The 598-nt window shown below is 70.7% G+C and overlaps 1 protein-coding gene across 1 annotated transcript in view; it reads right to left on the reverse strand.

Annotated features, from left to right (window-relative positions):
• Positions 1-598, reverse strand: part of LOC103915490 (collagen alpha-1(VII) chain-like) — a gene marked incomplete at its 3' end in the record, with an annotated part of 18,655 nt that overhangs the window by 13,343 nt on the left and 4,714 nt on the right. The window contains exons 7-8 of the mRNA XM_009322324.1: positions 480-596; positions 247-393 (exon numbers count right to left, since the gene is read on the reverse strand). Of these exons, the coding sequence (XP_009320599.1) occupies positions 247-393; positions 480-596 (264 nt within the window). The remainder of the gene's footprint in view (positions 1-246; positions 394-479; positions 597-598) is intronic.

The raw sequence follows: 598 nt of genomic DNA on the forward strand, positions 1-598 counted from the left end.
GGGCCCCCCCCCCGAGGTGCCCCGCAGCTGGCTGGGACCGGCCTCTGTCACCCGCAGCTCCGAGATGCTGCCCACTGTCGGGTACTCTGCACCACCACATGGCACCGCAGCGTCACCTCGGGGTGCCCAGAGAGGCCCCGTGGCTGCCCCGGTGCCCCAAAGGTTTGCAGGGGGATCAAGGACCAACACATGCCCGGGGGGAAACAGCACCGGGACTCCCGATGCCAAGCCCCAGCGTGGACTTACTAAGGTGGACGGTGAGCGTGGCGGCGCTGCCCTCCCGGCCACCCACCAGCGCTGAGACACGCACCAGGTAGGCGATGCCCTCCCGGAGGTCACCCAGCTCCAGCCCCGTCTGGCTGCCCGGGACGCGCCTTGTCCTCTCTGTGCCGTCTGCCGGGAGCAAGGTGGCCACGGAACCTCAGCTCCAGCCGGCTGGGTTGCCCAGGTGCCGCCCGCGCTCCCGCCCGCAGACTCACCCTGGTTGTTGCGCACTACCACTTTGTATTCGGTGGCACCGGGGACGCTGGTCCAGCCCAGCCGCACCCGCCTGCCCGCCTCTTCGACGAGCCGCAGGTCCGACACGGTGCCCACCGGT

The sequence above is a fragment of the Pygoscelis adeliae genome, unplaced genomic scaffold (genome assembly GCF_000699105.1).
Source record: "Pygoscelis adeliae isolate BGI_AS28 unplaced genomic scaffold, ASM69910v1 Scaffold404, whole genome shotgun sequence".
NCBI classification, from domain to species: Eukaryota; Metazoa; Chordata; class Aves; order Sphenisciformes; family Spheniscidae; genus Pygoscelis; species Pygoscelis adeliae.